Source organism: Manacus vitellinus, unplaced genomic scaffold (assembly GCF_001715985.3).
Source record: "Manacus vitellinus isolate BGI_N305 unplaced genomic scaffold, ASM171598v3 scaffold_17_pilon, whole genome shotgun sequence".
Classification (NCBI taxonomy): Eukaryota; Metazoa; Chordata; class Aves; order Passeriformes; family Pipridae; genus Manacus; species Manacus vitellinus.
In genome coordinates this window covers 3,481,390-3,498,656 of record NW_021939256.1, presented here as the reverse complement: position 1 = coordinate 3,498,656, position 17,267 = coordinate 3,481,390, and the positions used below count along the sequence as shown (strand labels likewise).

The 17,267-nt window shown below is 39.5% G+C and overlaps 1 protein-coding gene across 1 annotated transcript in view; it reads left to right on the top strand.

Moving 5' to 3' along the window:
- Window positions 1-17,249, top strand: part of TMEFF1 (transmembrane protein with EGF like and two follistatin like domains 1) — a 167,577-nt gene extending 150,328 nt beyond the window's left edge. The window contains exons 6-10 of the mRNA XM_029958891.1: window positions 3,781-3,929; window positions 4,788-4,853; window positions 10,094-10,217; window positions 14,218-14,376; window positions 16,073-17,249. Of these exons, the coding sequence (XP_029814751.1) occupies window positions 3,781-3,929; window positions 4,788-4,853; window positions 10,094-10,217; window positions 14,218-14,376; window positions 16,073-16,157 (583 nt within the window). The 3' untranslated portion in view covers window positions 16,158-17,249. The remainder of the gene's footprint in view (window positions 1-3,780; window positions 3,930-4,787; window positions 4,854-10,093; window positions 10,218-14,217; window positions 14,377-16,072) is intronic.
- The last annotated feature ends 18 nt before the right edge of the window (window positions 17,250-17,267 follow it).

Sequence of the window (17,267 nt, the reverse complement as noted above, 5' to 3'; positions counted from 1 at the left end):
ACCTTTACCTCCCTTTGCCTCTGAAACCCAGTTTTCAAGTTAATGCCCATTGCAGGCTGGTGGCCAGAGGAGTTCAGCCTCACAGCTGGGCTGCCATTCATCAGTCCTTCAGCCCAAGTCATACTGGAAAGTGTCCGTAGCTGCACAGCCAAGCTCAGCGAGCTGCATGTGGCACTGCTGTCATGGACCGAAGTACGTGGACATATGCTGGTGGGAGCTAAGGCAGAAGTGAGAATTGGTGCTTAAAACGTGGGATATTAGGAATTTTACAGTTAAGGTCTACTCTCTCTCTTCCTGAGTGCCTTTCTTGTGCTCGTCCCACATATCTCTGCTCCCTCTTCACTTTCTCAGGTTTTTCCTGCCCTCCTTTCATGAGCAGCTCTCTGCATTTTCCTCTGCTCTCTTCATGCTCTCTCCTCACCATAAGAGAGACCTTTCAGGGAATGGATTACAATGTGAGACAGCAATTCTGTGTTCAGATTCAGTCTTAACTGTGAAGAAAAACAAGGCCCACAGTCCATGGTGCCTCACACAGGTTCTCCTGCCTGCAAAAGCCTCTGATAAGACAGACCCTTTAAGACCCCACTTTTAGCTCATTAACACTGTCTGCCATGTCTTCTCACATACTTTGTGTGCTGTTTTTATGGTCTGTGAGATGGTTCGACGCTGTGGGCTCTGCTTGGTAGCCTTGAGCTTCGATGTCTTCTTGGCTTTAGCTCTCAAACTGGCTAATGGGGGAGTTGGCTCCCCTCAGACTGCTGGATTTTCTGTCGTCTCAGGATCAAGCTATTGTCTGCCCTCTGTAGCTCTCTGACTTCAGATGTAACATATTTTCAGTATTTCATAGCAGGTTTGTTTGTGGATCTTCCAGTACTTTCCTGAGTGCTATTTTACTTTGGTCTGTGGTGGTCCTGTCCTCTCACAGGAACTCATGCTCCGGTTTCAATGTGTTTGATGTGCAGCATCAGAGCAGCAACTTGCTCTCCCACGGTTTTACCTTCCTTCACAAACACTGAGCAGTTAAAAACAACATTCTTTTCATGTTTTCTGTCAAGAGCAGCACTCCCCATATGTCACTGCTCCCATCTCAAGTTTGACACTTCCTGCAGTCCTGACTGTATGTTTGATCTTGTGGAAACTGTCTACGAGCAAGGACAACTTCATTGCACCCTGCACAGACCTCTGAGAAGTGCAGGTTTCTAACATGTGCTACTGGCTCCCTGTCTGCCGTCCTACAGCATCTGTGCAGGTCCTTCTCCCTTCAGAGTATTGCGCCCGGGACATGTCCTCACCTTAACTCGTTCCCTTTCAGCCCTCTCAAAGGCTTCAGGGTTTTATGTTGGAATAATAGTTTCAGTTTTTTTAAAGTACATCAGTCCATGGAGTTCAACTCTTCATTACCCCACAGTGTACCTGAACCACCTGCTTTTGCATGTAAGGCAGTTCTGTCAAGTAACCAGTAACTAAATGACCTGGGGAAGGCTGGGTGTACCATTTGGCATTATGGTGGCAGGTGAAGAAGTAGCTAATGGCACCAGGCAGATAATTTGAAATTTTTGTACATTAAAGAGATGGTTAGAGTTAAGACTGAGAGTGTTTATCAGAAAACCAGAGTCAGAAATTCGCAGCTACTCCTAAAACAAACACTTGGCAGTTGTAAGAAAGTAAGCATTTAACATTAGATTTTAAATCTAAACACAGCAAAGCATGGAAACTTAAGCAGTTTCCAAACAGTTTCAACGCTAACCTGTAATGTCACCGTGAGGAAGAAAAAAATATTTTCAAAACGCACCTTATTTGTCAGCAGGAATGATAAAACCCAACCATAAAAAGGATGCTACAGACCTTGGATGGTGACTACAGACAGATTTAGATCTGTTTGGTCATGGAAATACAGATGGAACTAGTCTGGAGGTACATATGCAAATGTGCTCAGATGTGACAAGAATGGGTGCTCACAGGCAGTGATGCTGCCAGAGTGCTGAGGCTGAGTGAGGGTATCTGTAAGCACATAGCCAGTGTCATACAAATTAGGACTAGCTCTCTGCTAGTTTGTGTCAATAAACATGCACAACTGCTAAGCCATGAGTCTATTATTTGTATTTTAGTAAATCCTAATAACCCCCCTATTAGTCTTAAAATCATGTGGGAGAATGTAAACATACATTGTAAACAAAATAGTATTTCCATCCTGGTTCTAAGGTTTACAACCATTACCACTTCTAATAAGAAAAATTATCACATGTTCATCATATTGATATTTAAAAGCTTCATTAATACTTGGAGCTATGTTCCTAAGATGTGTAGAGACTCATTATTGAGGCAGTTTTTCACTCTCAATAGGTGCACGTAAAACCCTGTTTGCACTAGAGATGTTCTTTTGTATAACAACAATCTGAAGTTCACAGGCATGAAATATTACTGGCAAAATTAGCATATTTAAATTAAACAACAAAAGGTGCTCTTGGGAAAAGAGGAAGAGGGAAAAGTATCCTGGCCATCTTCAGTGTTTCTGCAGCATGGAATTGGGTTCTGCTGCAAGAGTCATTACTGGCTTGAGGCATACATACATCTGTCTAATAGTTTAATTTTATCTGTGACAGTGGGAAAAAAACAACAAAAAAAACTAACAAGTTGATAGCTTGCACATTTTTCCCCTTCCTGTGACTTACAAGAGTAAATCAAGGTGAAGCTTGTGGCAGCTCCTGACAGGCAGACCAGGTACCCTCTGTGTAGAACTTTCTGGCAAGGAGAGGACCTTGTGCCCACTGCCACCTTCTCAGGTGATGCAGAGTGGCTCTTCTCACACTCACAACATCAGGAGGAGCTGGACTGAGAGCTGGACGTGGTGCCCACCTTGTCCTCCCCCTTATTTTGCAGCTACACTCCTTATTTTTTGCAGCCCAGAGGTGGAAAGGAGATTGCAGAGCAATATGAAACATCTACAGAAACTTTCATTTAAAAATAGAAGTTCAGTTAGAAAGTAGAATATTGACTAAAATAAACAAGGGTGTGGTGCTTGTAAAATTTCAGGACTTCTTGTTGGGGCTACAAAGCTATCTACCATCTAAGTAATAGCCCTGTCAGTCTTTGGCTGTCCTACATTTGTGTAGTTAGGAACCAGCTACAGGCTAGGTCTTTAATTTTTCCAATTTTCATTTTACAATCCCTAGTTGCAAATTATGTGGAAAATGCTTTGTTCAAAAGAACCAAAGTGTCAATGGATGCAATGTGGAATAATTCAGATTGTATAATCCTGTTTTAAATACATCATAATAGACCCATTGTTAACTTTCAAAGGTATGAATGAATGTCTTGCTGAAATGACACAATTAATCAAGCATATTGAGTCTCTACAGCCTCTGAAATAGAACTCCTTTTACTGCCTGACAGAAATGGGAGTCCTTTTTGTTTTCCCTCTCAAGAATCCTGACACCCCCCAAAAAACCAGAATATTCTTCTGGTTTTGTTCACACAAGAGAACCATGTATTAATGTAGCAAATCTTCCTAGCAATGTGTTATCAATTTTTGGCTGTATTCCATGAGATTGATATGATAGTAAAACTACAAGAAACATTATTACATTATTAAAAAGCACACTCTTCATAATTTGGTACATTCTGCTTGGAAGCCTGAGACATCAATGACTTCTTCAGCATCCTCATGCAGCACACTCTTCTCTCCTGGCATTGATGTATGAGCTACTGTTTACTCAGGACTCGACTTAATTTTTGTTTGCTGGATGTCAATTTTATTTTGTCATATGTTTCAATTAACAGGTGTGTATGTAATATAGACTGCAGTGGATACAGTTTTAATCCTGTATGTGCTTCTGATGGAAGTTCCTATAACAATCCATGCTTTGTTAGAGAAGCGTCATGTCTGAGGCAAGAGCAGATTGACATCAGGCATCTCGGACACTGCTCAGGTAGGCTTAATTTTGTTTTTCTGGAAAGGTAAATTCTGACATAGGTGGGCTTGGTAGAGCTTTCCCTTTTACATTTTTGATCAGAAGTCACTGATCCACTTATCCATGAACTGCCCACCTGTAGTTTTGAGTTTCCCACACTACATACATGTGTGCTGTGTTTACATGACCTTTGGCTGTTGTTACCTGGAAAGACAGGAAAAGCTCTTAGGAAAATCTAAGCCGTTATCCAACAGTTCTTACACAAGGGCACGGTAAGAAGTAGGAAAGCAAAAGGAATATGGGTGTGTGGGAAATGCTCCCTCTTGCTGCTGTGGGTTGTACAATGTGCTTCCAAGGTGAATCGAGTTGGGTCCCAATTGCACAAATACTGATCAATTAATCTTAAGGGTCTTTTCCCACCTAAGTGATTCTGTGATTGCCTTTTCCAGTGCTGGAATGGTCCACTGAAACCCTCTGTCTACTGCCTTGTAGCTAATCATGTACGTGACTCTTCGGTTTTGGGGGCTTGCATTTAGGACTTTCTCTTGGGAATAACAGCTTTCCACTATCTCTTGGCCAGTTACATCTAGATCTGTAACTTGGACCATTCCAACACCAAAACAGACTGTCACCAAAATAACCTAGGTCCATACTGCAGAAAAGTTTTTAGTTCAAAACCTACAGCTTGTGTTGGTCTGGACACCAGGGTTACTGACCAAGCTGGTTATATGGGAGGAACAATGTGGGAATGTGTCCAGTTTTACTGCAATTTAAAATAATTCTTTGAATATTATTCTGGCTTCTCAATGACGTACATGTAGTGGTCTGGAAAACAGCCTTTCCTAATAGCTAACCATGCATGTGTTTATCACCTAGAAACAGATGACACAAATGCAGTTGGAAAGAAAGATGATGGCATGCAGTATCGACCAGAAGTGAAAGGTACTGTGCAAACTTTGTGCTATTTGGTTATGGCTTCACAAGATGAGAGAACAGAGCATGCTAGTCCCTTCTTGTCTGCTTTACAGCTTTGATTTCTGTAACTGAGACAGACCTGTGAACAGCTTCTTTCTTACAGCATGTTGCAAGGTTGGCAAAAAGATGTGCATGATTTGTAAGTTTTACCTGCTACATTCCTTTAAGATGACCAACTGCTTACCACCCTGTACAGTGGCCACAGATTAGACTCCCTCCAAGTGCTGTGAGAATGACTTTACTGGAAGACACCAAGCTGTGACATTCCTGATGAAATAACATAACACAAGCCTCCCTCCCATGATCCCATCTCTTCAGTTAACTTCCAAAAGTTAATCATCCAAAATGGATGATTCTGTATTTGTTAGGTTGTTTTAAAATATTTTCAGTAAACTAATACACATTAAATCACATTGGTTGAAAATGTTTCACCTATATGAACCTTACCTTACCTTTAATAACCTTTGATGTCTCAGCTTTTTCTTCATCCCTATTAGTCACATCAAGTATCAGTCCAATGCTTTCTTTAGACCTCCTCTCGCTATTAACACACTTTAAAGCTATCTTCTTGCTATCTTACACAAAACTGGCCAGATTCAACTCTAAATGAGCTTTGGCCTTTTGTGTTTTTTCCCTGCATATACGAACCACAGCTCTGTACTCTTCTTGTGAAGACCTGATCTCACTTCCAGTGATCATACAAATTCTCTTCCCTGTTGAGCTTCACAAAGAATTCCCTGTTCACTCAAGCTGGTCTTCTGCCCCAGTTGCTTGACTTATAACACAATGGAATTGTCTGCTCCTGTGCTTCTAAATGGTGCTTCTTAAAAATTGACCAGCACTCCTGGAGCCCTAAGCCCTCAAAAGCAGATTGCCAGGGTACTTGGCTAAATAGTCCTATGAATAGCTTAAAGTTTTTTATCCTGAGCTCCAGGGTAGCAACCCTGCTGTCCTTTTTTCTCGTTATGCTGAAAACTCAACCATTTAACTCAACCATTTCATGATCACTATGGCCAAGACAAACACCTATGATTGCATCCCCTGTGAATCCTCTGTTCACAAATAGTAAGCCTAAGAGGGCTTGGCTGACTGAGTACCTGTGACAAGAAGTTATTATCTCTACAAACATCAAGAATTTCCAAGACCAGTTCACCACAGCAGTATTATGTTCCCAGATGATGTCAGGGAAGTTAAAAATATCCCGTAAGGAGAAGGGATACCAATCCAGAAATTTCTCATAATTGCTTATAGAATAATTTACATCCTAGCTGAGTACTCAGTAGTAGGCGTCCACTACCACATCTATTTGTTTTCAATCCCTCTAACCCTCACCCAGAGGCTCTCAACCACATGAGCACTAATCCTAAGTGCTGTACAATCAAATCTTTCCCTTCCATATAGCATGACACCTCTAACTTCTCTGTCCTGCCTGTCCCTCCTGAACAACCTGTAGCCCTCTATCCCAGCACTCCAACTGTGAGACTCATTTACCAAGTCACGTAAATACCAATTATATCATAGCTCGGTGCTCTGACCAATGCTTCCAGTTCATCTTGTTTGTTTCTCGTGCTGTGTGTGTTGGTGTACAAGCATTTCAGATATGCTCCTGAGCTCTCTTGTGTTCCCAGGAGCAGTGCAAGTGTTCCCACTAGCACTTACCACCCTCAGGTGATACCATACCAACCCATGTCTTACCTACTGCAATTCTATTGGCATCCTATTCCCCCATTAATTCTAGTTTAAAGGCCTCTCCATCAGTCCTGCCATCTTATGCCCAAAAAGGTGTTTTACCGTTCAGGACAGGTGGGTCCCATCAGGCCCCAGCATACCTTGTGTTTCACAGTCTCTTCCATGATTTAAAATCCCAAAGTTTTGGTGGAAACACTAATCCCAGAGCCAGGTATTGATATTCTGTGCTCACTTGTTTCTTTAAAGTCTCTCCACATTATTGGGAGGATTGAGATGAAACATTATACTCCCAAATTTTTTTAGTATTGTACCCAAGGCTTCTGAAATCTCATTTGATTGACCTCAGACTTTTCCTTGCTACATCAATAGACACATGAAAGAGCAGGACTGGGTAGTAGTCTGAAGGTTGTAATAACTTCTTCAGTCTTGTGGTGACATCCCTAATTCAGGCCCCAGGAAGGTAGCAAACTTTCCTGAAAATAGAGTCCAGTCTGCAAATGGGTGCTTCCATTCTGCACAGGAAGGAATCACTAATGAAAATCACTCACTGTTCTTTCTCCTCAGCACTGGTCTTAATGCAGGTTTTGTTGGGAGGGGTTGGTTAGCTTCTTCTCTTAGCTCTGGTCTTTAGTTTTTTTCTGTCATTATACTTGTTTTGCACTCCCATGGCCTCGCTGAGTAAAGCCATCTCACCGTGGCTTTCAAAATTCCTTATGTTCTTCTTGAAAAGTCATTCAGTGCCAAAAAGCTTCATATATTTTTCTCTTTTACAAATTTTCGCTGCATATGATGTACCAGTTGGAGTGATTTAATGTCAATTTTCACTTACATTAGGAAGGTATAAAAGGCACCAAATGGAACATACATCTTATTATGTGATGTAATGAAACACCACTTTTGGTTCCTATTTCAAAGAAGTAACAGCCTTTTATTCATTGCATATAAATTGCTCTTGAAATCTAGTTAGTGGGAAAACCACTGTATATAATTATACAGCTTGTATTATATAGCTTGTGCAGTCTCACATTCAGCAAATGATGTGCATGGAGGGAGTATGCTTCATGAAAATAAGCTGTGTTGAATTTTTTAATGCGGTAGTCAGGTCATTTTAAATAGTGAGATCATGAAATGAACATCTTTGAATGACATTTTTTCTTCCAAGATAAGAGAACTGTCCACATTCCCATCTATTTGCTTTTGCTTTCAATTCCTGTGAGTTATTTTTGTTAAACTCTGTTGTCTGAATATATAATGCCTTTTAGTCTCTAGAATCCTGAAAGTCTCCTCCCACAGTGCAAGTGGCTACCTAAAGTTATATCAGAAAGGTCTCTCCTCCCAGATTCAGCTGGCTTGCTGGTTTTGTTGTAACAAGATGAGCATCAGGATTTCAGTTTTTATACGTGACTCATTCTTCTGGTGAAGTATTTGAACTCCTATATCCAGTCACGCTTTCAAGGCTCCTACACCAGTTAAATCTTTCACTTTGAAGTCCTGAAGCAGTCTAGCAGGTCTCTCAGATTAGAAATGGATTCCTGTCAATAGGAGGGTAAATGTCTGTTTTACACTAGGAATGACCTCCTGCATTTAACAACATCTCTTTGCTTAATATAAGTTTTACCTCTGACCTGTGTGACTGTGGCTACCTGGTCACCTTTCAGAGGATGCACCTTTCAGTCTTTCACTGGGCCTCACATTCTGTGTCAGTACATATATTAAAACCAGACATGGCACAGCTCTATGAACAGACTAATATAATTATCTGTAGCTTATTACAAGCCTTTAATTGGGACCAGATGTGACAGTAATTAACTGCTTGGAGGAGGAGGGAGATGATAGTTTTGGGATGAGCCATCACCACTTTTCTCCTCTTAGACAGGCAGAACATAGTCTCTTCCATCAGGGCATTAGTGGACATCTTGTCAGTTTTAAGCAACATTCTTCCCTTGTATTGAGTCTTCTGTATCTTCAAAACATAGCTTGGATCAACAGACTTCCTTATATCTAAAACCTCTAATAGATGGTTGGGATTTTTTTTGTCCTGAAACAAATTAAGAAACATTCCAGAAATGGTCAGGAAAAACCTTAACACAATAGCATGCCTTTTTTCTTTTTTTTTTTTGTCTTGTATAGATAGATTCTCTTTCTTGCTGGTGTTATTTCAAGATCTATTCTTCACAGTCCCTTTTGCTCTGCACTTGCAGTTCATTATAGTCTTTTATTTGTGATGCTAGTCTATTGACACAAAAATTAGTGTAATTCCATACTTATGCTCACATCTTAAGATCCCTGCTTTTTAGAGGAGTTCATTATGAAACACAACTTCTGTGTTTAGGACTTTTTTACAGAAAAATTTTTTGGGGAAATATGGTTGTAAATGAACACAGATTTGGATAGTTTTGTTAACATGACAGAAGCATGAAAGATGCTGAGGCAGAAGGGGCTGCTTTCCTGTGCTGGGCTGACCTGGACAGCAACTAAGTGCCTGCCAGCTACTTGCTCTATTCCAACTTCCCCCAGGACGATGGAGGAGGGAATCAGAAAGGCAAACATGTGAAAAATTCATTGGTCAAGATAAAGGAGCTTTAAGAAGTGAAAGGGAAAAAAAAGGAAAAAACCCCAAGCAATGCAAAATGTCCAACCAGCCGACTGAAGACCAGCCAGTCTCTGAGCAGCTGCCACTGATATCAAACCCATGGCTTTTATTGCTGAGCGTGATGTCATATGGCATGGAATATCTCTTTGGTCAGTTGGGGCCAGCTGTCCTGGCTATGTCCTTGCCCAGACTCTTGCCCAGCCCCAACCTCCTTGCTGAGGGGAGAAGCAGAGCACCCTTCAGCAACAGCCAAAACAGTAGTGTGTTGCCAGTACTATTTCATCCAAAATCTAAACCACAGCACTGTATGAGCTGCTATGAAGGAAGTTAACTCCATCCCAGCCAAAACCAGCACACTTCCCAAAAGAATAGGTATTTTAAGCACATTCCGATATTTTTGATTTCTCTCCCCATAAAAATGTTTCTCTGAGGAAGACTGCTATTGAAGTGTGTTTGATTTCAGTTTTAATGACCAGTGGTACCAGTCAAATCTGGACTTTATCAAGTGGTTTTCTATCCAGTAATCATAAAATGTGGTTCAGCTTCTTCTTTCTAATGCTTTTAAGAGGCGACTTTTTCCTCTATTTACACATGAGAGAGAGCTCTTTATATCATTGTATTAGCACTTTGCCCCAGTGCCACTGATGAAGCTTCTACTGATCTTCCTGCTTTGGCCTTTTTTCTGTCATGAACACTTTTCTGATTTTTGAGAAACCTTATGTAAGAAGCAAATTTAGATGTGTCTGAGGATCATTTCTAGAAAATCTTTGTAAGTGCCTCTGAAACTTCCCCCTTAAGCCTCTGCTTGATTTTTCTGTATTCCTTTACTGACTGCAAGTTTTTAAGGATATGGTATTCTTGGTTGACAGTTTTTAATTAGTATAATACAGCCATGTATAATTGTTTATCTGTATTTCTTTTCAAGATGCCAGTGATCAAAGAGAAGACATTTACATTGGAAATCATATACCTTGTTCAGAAAGCTTCAATGGTTACTGTATACATGGAAAATGTGAATTCATTTATTCCACTCAGAAGGCTTCCTGCCGGTAAGTCCTGCATGCTTCCAAAATGTGATTGAAATTGCTGTAAAGCTTAATCAAAATGCTCTCTAGACATAATTATGGGATGTATCACTTTGCTGTTATCTAAGCAGTGGCACAGGGGCCGTATCCCTGTGCTGTGGCAGCACTCAGCTGCTCCAGTCATGAGAGGGATAGTGCTCAGAGGAGAGGCTCAGTGAGTCAGGTAAATCAGAAGCTGAATCCTCCTGAGGAATGTAGCCTTGATGTTGTCTTCTTATTTTCAGCTGATAAATCCTATCTAGAGAAAAAAACCAAAGCAAACAAAACAAAACAAATATTAATAAGCCTTTGTCTTGCATTGCTTCTCTGTAAGACTCTGCTTTCACCGTTGACCTCTCTTCTTATACTATCTGTACATTTTATTGCTCCTGTCATAAGCTCTCTCTAGAGTATCAATATCTTATTTTTAACATTTCTTACCCTTTGTCGCAATAATAGCCTTTATCTAGAGAATATAAAATTGTAAAATATTCTTTAGCCCACACTTTTTATCTATAGTGTGATCTAGCAGCTCAATACACTCAGTATTAAGCCACTCAGTGTTTCCCAGGATATCCGAGTGTTCCTTAGCTACCAAATAAATTTTTTCCTTTAGATTTCACCAATTAAATTCTGTATCTTTGTTTTCCTCCAAAAATAAAATTTACTTTTAAGTTGGTTATAGAAAAAGGCCAGTTCTTCATAATAAAATGCAGTGCCCTACTTATTAGAAGGTTTCACTCCTGAACTTTTATCTTGGAAGCTTTTACCTTCCAATGTGGCTGAAGATGCTATAACTCTTTGCTTTCCTTTGCTTTTGACACTTCAACTGTAAAACCGTTGGATACTTTCACATTTTCTCCCTTGATCTTTATTGATCGATGATATTTAGAGGTTTTTTGTACTGACAAGATTTAAGGGTTTCCAGACTGATCAGAGAGCAGGAAGCCCAAAAGGCAGAGCCAGTACGGTTGTCAGCTTAAGCATTTGAAAGCTTATATTATTTCTTTTCCCATGCAAGACCCTTTCTTGTTTATTTTCATCTTTCCAATAGGACTGTTTTGTTTTTCTCTTCGACTGGAATCAAGAGAACTCAACGTGGCTTTGCTTCTCTTGGGAAGCTGTGTGTATCCCTCACATCATCTTGCTGGGCATTAGGCAGCGCTATCTGATTACAGTACTCTTTTGATCTAGAACTGTGTTTAACACAGTTTATAATGTATTTGTCCCCAAAATATGTGAAATAGAGGTATTTCAAGGAAAACATTCCTTTCTGAATTAATTGATTTTTAATTCCTCTTAATTTTTTTCTGGAACGTGGTAATCTCATAGTAATTAATTAATTTATGAATCAATGTATATTCAATCATTTATGTAATTATTATTACTCTAGAATTACTGACAGGCAGTGTTTTGATGAACTTAATTAATGTCCCATCCCTTTAAATTCTATTTTATAGTTGCTTGTAATATTACTACTTTCAGCTATGTATTTAAACAGCCTGAATCGTATCTCAGCACTGGACCTAGCACACCAAACCTCGCGTGATTCCAGTCAAGAATTTGTGACTATCAGTTCTTAACCCTGAGTATCAGATCTCCTTTGGATTTTTCTTACCTATTAATATACTGATGGTGTCATACGTTATGCATGTTTCCTACTAGAGTAAAGTTATTAAGGAAACAAATGGTTTATATCAGACATCAATCCACCATAGTAATCATGTACTTCTATCAAAGAAAAAAATTCTCTCCTTCTCTGGCAAGGAAAATGTAATGCTGAATGCTGGGGGCAAATTGTTATTTTCAAATGCTTTCCATTCTTATACACATCTAGCATATACATTGTTTAATTTGGTCCTCATTTACTGGTAGTGATATATGTGAGGTATCAGATGACCTATAAAACTGCAGAAAATACCTGCAGAGAGCAAATTCTGATTTTTGCTTTCACTGGGGGCAATGAATGTCCTTGCTTATTGTACAGGACTGCCAGCAGGCAGGTGGGAGAAAGGTTTTGTATTAGCCAACTGCATAGCATTGTGTTTAGTGGCCTTTGCACAGGTGGGATCTGGTCTGTCTCCTGCTACCCTTGTCCTTATGGCAGGCTGCTTCAAGGAGGCACAGTTCAACCCCTTACAAAGAAATCTAAACTTCTTTATGCTAACTCAATTAATTGACTGATTGGCTTATTTTGATAAATCCTTCCTGACCTCTATTGATCTTGCTATTATGCTAATACTATATTGTCTTTTTATGTATTAATGGAGCAGAATGCTTTTAAATCTGTTCTACTAGTTTAAGGTAGCTAGTACTTCATCTTACTTGAATCTCCATCCACTATTTCTCAGAAATAGTTTCTTGTCACTTCAGTGTTTCTGAGGAAGCATCTTTGAATTTTTTGTACACACTACTGTTTTGGCTGTTGCTGAAGGCTTTGTTTTGCCTCCTCTGCATTAAAGCAACTTTCACATTGATAACACTTCAACTGTTACCTTCTTTAATAAAAACAAGAGCAAAGTAACAAAAAGAATTCAGTCCTCTTGACTAACAAGGAGAACGCTTCCTTTTTGTTTCTTTTTGCATGATTACCAACATGTTCCCTGTCCTCATTTTTCTTGTGTGCTTATACAGAATTCTCTTTATTCCTTCCTTAGCTACCACTGAGCATACTTACAGTATATGACAGTTTTTCTTTAACAACTCTTACTGGAACTTGGTTCACGCCTGAACCAAAACTCCTTACACAGCAGGTCATGGCTGGAGAAAGTAGAGTCACAAGATTAGGAACATGTAAACCCCGACTATTATCCCTGCATGCAGAGGGGGATTAGGAGTTGCATTAGCAGTTGTAGAAAGGTCTTTGGTGTAATGATTTTGTTGCTCCAAACAGAATTAACTCCTACCCTAGCACAAAGCTTTTGAATGGATGAGTCTGATTTTGTGTTGCATTTGGGCTTGTCAGATCCAGTTTACAAAAGGATTATTTCTCTGCCTGCATGTGAGTATTTTTTTCTACTACAGAGCTGGAGGCCAACAGTATGATTCAGACACATTCGCATCAGTCACTTCTAAAGGACAGGTGTACAAGGAATTTGCTCAGGGTTGTAAGTGATGGCCTTTGATTCCACAAACTTCAACTCAGTGTCTTGGGTGGCTCTTGCATTTTCTTGCTATGCTTCATTCTCTTTTGCCTTGGGACACGAATTGCTCCAGAGCACTGCCTGAACTGTCATTGATCAGGAACAGCCTCTGCTGAGTTTCTCATTGAGCTAACTGCTGCTTGCTCAGGAAAGGTACCATTTGGAGCAGCTGCTTCTCTTCTGTCTCCAGCCATTTTTCCCCCACCCCTGGCCAATGTTTTTTAATTCTTCCATGAACCCTCACTTGAACAGTTGTGAGCCATTTGGTTTTCTAACCCGATCTCCATCAAATTTTGTCTTGGTGACAAGGCAGGAGGAGGTTTGGAGCTGGTTTTACCCTATAGGCTTTTGTAAGTTGTATTTTGAAAAAAGGATCTTCCTTTCTCCCCATATTTCAAGGTTTCTCTTCCTTTTTGTCATTTCTCTTCCTTATTGGCCATGGAGCTGAACGAGTATATTTACTTTGTGTTTCATTAGCATGCTTCTTTGTGTTTCATTTAGCCTTGTCTGCTTTTTTCACCCAGTTGCTTAATTCTTCATAAATATTGCACCAATATAATAATGACTCCACCTATTTCTTTTGGCAATTCAAGGCCTTCACCACACTAGTGTCTTTTCAGAGGGCCACTAGTAACCTTAACCTAAGCAGAGTGTATCTATTTGCTCTGTCTCTTGTACCATAGAAATCTAAACCATTCCCTAACCCAAGCTGTTACCACACCTCCACCTTCTTACTAGCTCTTTCTCAGCTGGAGTCACCTTACTTTTCTTATTTTATCTGCAAAATGACTAAGTTGTTGTCAAATTACAGATTCTGTGAAATATTCCTTTTTTTTTTTCAGATGTGAATCAGGATACACTGGACAGCACTGTGAAAAGACAGACTTTAGTATTCTTTACGTTGTCCCAAGTAGACAAAAGCTTACGCATGTTCTTATTGCAGCAATAATTGGAGCTGTACAGATTGCCATTATAGTTGCAATTGTCATGTGCATAACAAGGTAGGTAAAGACAAAAGCAGTGAAAACCTACACATTGTATAGCTATATTTTTCTACGTTTAAATGTATGATGCCCAACATTTTTTCTTTAACATATATCCTAAAATACCCCCATAAAAACTACCTAATGACTGAAACAGAAGGATTATGCAACATCCTATCTCCCCCTTTGTTTTTTGGTCACAAAAGACAGATTTTTTTAAATTCCAAAACCACTGGTAACCACTCTGAATCTCCAGACCAAATACACAGCAGAGCAGATCAGCCTTGAAACACATCCAAAAGGTCAGCTACTCTGCTAGACATTCACTGGACTTATTGAAGCATTGCTGATACATTATAGAAGATACGATCCCCGGCTACCACCCAGTGAAACCAGAGAGGTTGACAAGGTGCTGTTCCCTGCAGGACCACTGTAAGTGGTGTTACATAGAGAAAGAAGAAGTATCCCTCACACCATATATATTTTCTGAAAATTATTGTGCAGCTAGTCCCATTATTAGACACTGTCGATTGGAACCTATTTTGTGAAATGTAAAGGTGCAGAAGCACAGAATTCAGGTTTCTGGGTTGTCTTGAACTCTCACCCTCAGTAAAAGCTGAGATGAGAGCCATGGGTTCTTTTTGATGACAAGGGATTCAGTTCTAGGACTTGAAGCAAACAAGGACTAAGGGCTCTGGTATAGATTAAGGATGGCTTAGTTACGTTATAGGTGTAGGAAGCATTTAAGTCCTGTATTTGGGCATCCATGCCACACTTTGCCTTTTCCTCCTCAAGTCATCCTTCAGTTTTTCAGCTCCATTTACTCTGGGCTGTAAAACTTTCTACTACTGCATAGTGCATGGCTTCCCAAACTCAGGGATGTAGAGTGACACCCCTATGAATGAACAATACAGGCCTCCTTCCCTACATCCCCTGTAAAGTTCAGCCTAGAAGATACAAGTACATGTATAAAACACTGCCTGCACACATAAAAGAGTTACCTGGCTCATGCAATTGATGTCGTCCCTTTTTCCCTCAACACCCTGCTGGCCAAAGCAGTGGTGTGGAAGGCTCTGGTTCAGCTCCTCTTTCAGTCTCTCTACGATCATTCCCCACCTCATGGTCTCTTTTGTCTTGCTGCATCCCGACAGGACTGCTCCATCATGCATTGCCTGCTGTCTGACTGGCTAAGTCCCATTCCATTCGGAGTTGCCGGATTTTGTGAATCCTTTCTTAGCTACGTGTCTGACCCCAAGAAAGGGATCACCTGAGTCACCTCACAGAGAGTCCTGGGTGGACTCTTTCATGGGCTTCTGCGAGCAGCCAGGCACCTTGAGGCCCAGCACTTCAGGAGGCTGATTGATCCAGTCTTACCATCCACTGAGTTTTAAGAAGGAAATATGTGTAAAATAAATCTAATACAATTATTTACCATGGAATGTGTTTCACTGGATCAAGGCTGAAGGGTGTAGCACCGTGCTGGTTTCAGTCTCAAGTTCAAGCAGAGCTCCCTTATGAGTGATGTGGGGTCCTACAAACATCCCTAGTCCAGTACTGAACAGCAGGAGCATCCTTCCAGTCAGCATAGCTCATAGACTCCTTGCTATTGCTAAGTACAGGAAATTAGGTCAATGTGTTATTGTTAGGCTTAATTTTATGTGGCATATATAAAATCAGCCCTCCTTTTTTATTTCGTTCTCTTTTTTTTTAACAGAAAATGCCCCAAAAACAATAGAGGACGTCGGCAGAAGCAAAACCTAGGCCATTTTACTTCAGATACATCATCCAGAATGGTTTAACTTAGTGCTTTTTATACCTACATTGACCATGTGATGTACATTTTTATTATATCTTTTTTTAAAGAATGGAAATATTTATTTCAGAGGCCTTATTTTTGAACATTTTTAGTGTAACAATGTTGGTCTGTATTCTGAAAGCATCAGCTCTAACAGCTATGGACTGGTTTAGTATCTTTACTTTTATGTTTTTGAATACAGTAGTTCATTTTCTGTATCTGTGTCACATGGTTATATAATAGACTTGTGCTTTATCCATGGAATGTAATATTTTTGGGAACACAGATTTATTCCAACAATGGTTGTAGACTTAAAAAAACCCCAACAAACCAACAAAAAAAAGTCCACATTACCTAACAAACAAGGCATGAACTAAAGGTAAAAATGTTTACAGCTTACTTTTCTTATGAGGAACTAGAAAACACTGTGTTTAAATACCGTAGATATTTAAATGTTTTTGGAAGTTAGTAACTGATTTTTTAGACACTGCCTATCGCATGAACTGTGAAGCTGTGTGCTGTGTGTAGTTGTAACATATTTATAAAATGTGTGGGCTGGGTCTAAGCACTGCCATCTTCATAAATAATTCCAACAATTTATTTTTAAAGAGGAAAATTATAAATTTCATAATTTGGGAAGTTACCTGGTAGAACAGATGGCGCAGGTCCAAAAGAAGTAGGTCTTAGTAGATTTAGGTACTGTAAAAATTGGTGTTGAATAATTGAACAAAAACAATTGGAATAAAGCCTACTTTATCACTGTTAAAAACTGTTTTAATACTTCTTAAACTTTTTTAAAGAAAATACATGTTTTAACACCTACAATATGGATTGTATAGTGTTTGTGATTAAAATTAAAAAATAAAAGTGAATGAATTACTAGTGCTCTTGTATAGAGTATTTTCAAGAGCTAAAGAAGTCCATCCAAATTAGTCTGCTGGTCATAGTTATATTAATAGACTGTTAGTTGTCGTTTGAAAGATCCCAAGATAAAGTGTGAATAGGATGTGTTCAGCTGTTTTAACATGTAGTTTAGGCTTTCAGAATTTTGCATGTAGGATTTAATAATTTGTTCAATAAAAAAAAATGCTTTCAACATTTTGAACTGGAAAAG